Here is a 4,105-nt window from a genome sequence, read left to right as displayed (position 1 = left end):
TATTTAAACAAAAATTAAATACTAAATTATAATTACTATAGAATTTACCCAAAATTATATATTACCGTTTCACACATACACAGGACATTTTCCCACGCATTGTGCAAAGTGCCGCTTTGGTCAACACGTAGTTTGAGAGACATAAAAACAAATAGAAAAATGAAAAGTAAAATAAAATTCCAATTTGCGAATATCCTACCACCTGCTTAGTTTGACTTGGTGAATAAGACACACATCTTCTTATGTATTAGTACTCTATATATACAATAATATAATGGCCTAATAATATAATATAATATAAGTAGTAACATTAGCATTTATAGGCGGTATCAAATCATCACTATATTCATCACATACAACGCCAAAATTATTAGCAGTAGCAGTTCTAATTAGACTATACGTATATATATTTGGTCTCTAAATTGAGCTAAGAATCAATCTTCTATTCATCTATCTTAGAAAAATTAGGGGTATGCCAACTTTATTGGTTATATGGTGTATATTGGTTGGTGTTCTGGGGAATTTGCAGAAAGGTGAGGGTCGAATTAGACATTACAGATGGGATGTGAAGTACGAGTATAAGTCCCCTGATTGCTTCAAGAAGCTGGTGATCACCATTAATGGGAGATCTCCAGGACCCACCATCCAGGCAGAGGAGGGTGACACTGTGGTTGTTGAAGTTAACAACTCTCTCGTCACTGAAAACCTTGCCATCCATTGGCATGGGATTAGACAGGTACATCAACCACTACAAAAATATTTAAAGCAAAGTTCATCACTCAATTGTTATATTTGTTATAGTAATTTTGTTGCATATGCATGTGATGATAGATTGGAAGTCCTTGGTTTGACGGAACAGAAGGTGTAACTCAATGTCCAGTACTTCCCGGAGACACATTCAAGTATCAGTTTGTTGTGGACCAGGTATAAATGAAATTAAATTAAATTATATTGTTCATGCATGATACATTATTTTTAATTAGCTAGTAAGTATTTTTTGGTTAAATGAATGGGACAGGCTGGAACATATCTATACCATGCTCACTATGGAATGCAAAGGGAAGCAGGGCTATATGGACTAATTAGGGTGTCACCACGTCAGCCAGAACCATTTGCATATGACTATGATCGAAGTATCATTTTGGATGATTGGTTCCACAAGAGCACATATGAACAAGCAGCTGGATTGTCTTCAATTCCTTTCCAATGGGTCGGGGAACCTCAGGTATATCAATCAATTCAGACTTTTCTTTAAATATTTAGGAGTAAATATCTATTTCAAATCCTACTTATTTGCTCAAAGCACCAAAGCATATTTTCACAATTTAAAAATCTCTAGTCGGATTCTAATTATCTAAGTAATTAGTTAAAGTGGTCTTTATAAATAATGATGAGCAATGTTACATTGTAAGTAAATATTATTATTTTTGGTTAGTAAGAATTTATACTCATATTTATAAATGTTTTTTCACACAAAAAAATATAATTTATTTTTATATTTACTAAGATTCTACACACATGAATTAATATAATTTATACTCATATTTTTTAAAATTTGTACACATAAATTAATAAAATATATTTATTAAAAATAATTCAGTGTATAAACTAACTAAATAATGACAAAAAAAATACTAAAAATTGTTCGTCCTCAAAACTTTCTCAATAATAATATACTAATGTATCAAAAGTTATTTAGACTAATTTTTTAAATATTGAAAATTAATTAAATATTTTTAAATTATAAAAAAATATTTTGACCATCCATCACTTTGTTCTCTCATCTCAATGTCTCAAGTATATATTTGGGTTGCATTGGCACAGTCACTGTTGATAAATGGAAAAGGAAGGTTCAACTGCTCTTTATCATCTCCAGTAACTGGAATTTGTAACGCAACAAATCCAGAATGCGCTCCCTATTCACAAACGGTGGTCCCTGGAAAAACATACAGACTCAGAATTGGCAGCTTGACCACTCTTTCAGCCCTCTCTTTCCAAATTCAGGTAATCTAATTCAAACCTCATTTGTCAACGTCTTATTCATTTATTGCGTTGCTTCCATTCGGTTCACATCTACCACATGCATGAAAATTAATTAAATATATTGTGCTTCATATTTTGGCAAAAATATTTTTGTACGGGGAAAATTTGAGTGATATCCATCAAAATGAGGATGTTTTGTATTCTCAAAAATAAAAATATTATATGTATACTAAAATTAATTATTATATATTTATATATAAATATATATTATTAAAATTATTTTTGAATATATTTTATATTTTAATTTTTTACTAATATCTAATTTTAATAGCTAATTTTAAAATGTATAAATATTTTAATTAGTCTAAATTATATGAGTTTAAGATGAATTGTATTTTTTTTAATTTTTGGAAAATGAATTAGTTGGTGCAAATTGTAGTTTTTTTATGTTTTATTTCTTTTTTTTAATAAAAGCGATTCATTGGATAGAATTGTATTTTTCTTTTAATTTTTGAAAATGAATTCATCGAAAATGAGTTATAATATTTTAAAAAATCAAAAAAGAAATTTATAGAGGGTGAATTGTAAGACTTTTAAAGAAGAAATTTTAAAAATAGAATAGGTGGGACAAATTGTGAAAAATGAATAAGTTAGGTTGACTTCTAGATATCACCATATCTGAGTAATTCACATACTTGGACAATTTTTTTTCTGTAAAACATATTACCCAGAGTCGTATTTCCTCTGTTCTGATATATAATTCCATGAAATGTATAATAAGAATAATAAATAAATTTGAAATGCATGCAGGGCCATAAGATGAGAGTGGTGGAAGCAGATGGACACTATGTTGAGCCATTTGAGGTAGAGAATTTGTTCATATACTCTGGTGAGACCTACTCGGTTCTGGTTAAAGCAGATCAAGACCCTAAAAGAAACTATTGGATCACCTCTAACGTTGTAAGCAGAAACAGAACCACACCACCTGGTTTAGCCATTTTCAACTACTATCCTAACCACCCTATGCGCTCTCCTCCAACCCCACCACCAACACCCCCTGCTTGGGACGACGTTAAGCCCAGGCTAGCCCAGAGCCTCGCCATCAAAGCCCGCCAAGGCTTCATTCAAAAGCCTCCAACAACCTCTGACAGAGTCATAGTACTCCTCAACACCCAGAACACCATAAATGGTTATCGCAAATGGTCCGTTAACAATGTTTCTTTCAGCCTCCCTCAGACCCCTTACCTTGTTGCACTCAAAGATAATCTAAAAGACGCATTTGATCAAACACCTCCTCCTGAAGGCTATGATTCTGTTAACTATGACATTTTTAGTGTCCAAAACAACACCAATGCTACTTCCAGCAATGGTATTTACAGGCTGGAGTTCAACTCAACGGTGGATGTTATACTTCAGAACGCAAATACCATGAACAAGAACAATAGCGAGACACACCCGTGGCATCTTCATGGACATGATTTTTGGGTTCTTGGGTATGGAAATGGAAAGTTTGACAAGGACAAGGACCCTAAGAAGTACAACTTGGAGAACCCTATATTAAAGAACACTGTTCCGGTGCATCCCTATGGTTGGACTGCACTGAGATTCAAAGCCAATAATCCTGGAGTGTGGCTATTCCATTGCCACATAGACTCACACTTCTACATGGGTATGGGAGTCGTCTTTGAAGAAGGAATCCATAGACTTGCTGAGAAACTTCCTTCTTCTATTATGGGTTGCGGTGAAACCAAAACTTTTAGACCTTAATTAGTAATAATAACCAATTCAACCACTTACAATCAATATTGTTTCATCTCATTTCACACTTACCTGTATTCTTTTATACGTTTCAATTGTATTGTTATTATATTATTTTATCAATATTGCTTCATCTATTTTTTCCCCTAGATACTCTCAATAGAAAATAGGAAATAAAACGAAAACGAAAAGATCAGATCAACGCGTTTAACCGAACAAAGAATCAACGAACATATTATTACATGTGGATCAATATAAGCTGTGAATTGTTTATCTGAAATAATGCAATTAAAAATCTTGTTCTAATCACAGCACAAGTACTGAATATGATCGTAAGTTTGACTTAAAACTTCTAGATGATGTT

The 4,105-nt window shown here is 32.3% G+C and overlaps 1 protein-coding gene across 1 annotated transcript; it reads left to right on the top strand.

Annotated features, from left to right (window-relative positions):
* Positions 1-277: 277 nt before the first annotated feature.
* LOC112791254 (L-ascorbate oxidase) lies at positions 278-3,878 on the top strand. The gene is made up of 5 exons (XM_025834011.2): positions 278-736; positions 832-924; positions 1,019-1,225; positions 1,825-2,004; positions 2,794-3,878. Exons 1-5 carry the CDS (start codon positions 473-475, stop codon positions 3,748-3,750), a joined length of 1,701 nt encoding a protein of 566 aa, XP_025689796.1. The 5' UTR covers positions 278-472; the 3' UTR covers positions 3,751-3,878.
* The last annotated feature ends 227 nt before the right edge of the window (positions 3,879-4,105 follow it).

This window comes from Arachis hypogaea, chromosome 3 (assembly GCF_003086295.3).
Source record: "Arachis hypogaea cultivar Tifrunner chromosome 3, arahy.Tifrunner.gnm2.J5K5, whole genome shotgun sequence".
Classification (NCBI taxonomy): Eukaryota; Viridiplantae; Streptophyta; class Magnoliopsida; order Fabales; family Fabaceae; genus Arachis; species Arachis hypogaea.
This window is presented reverse-complemented; position numbering and strand designations above follow the sequence as displayed.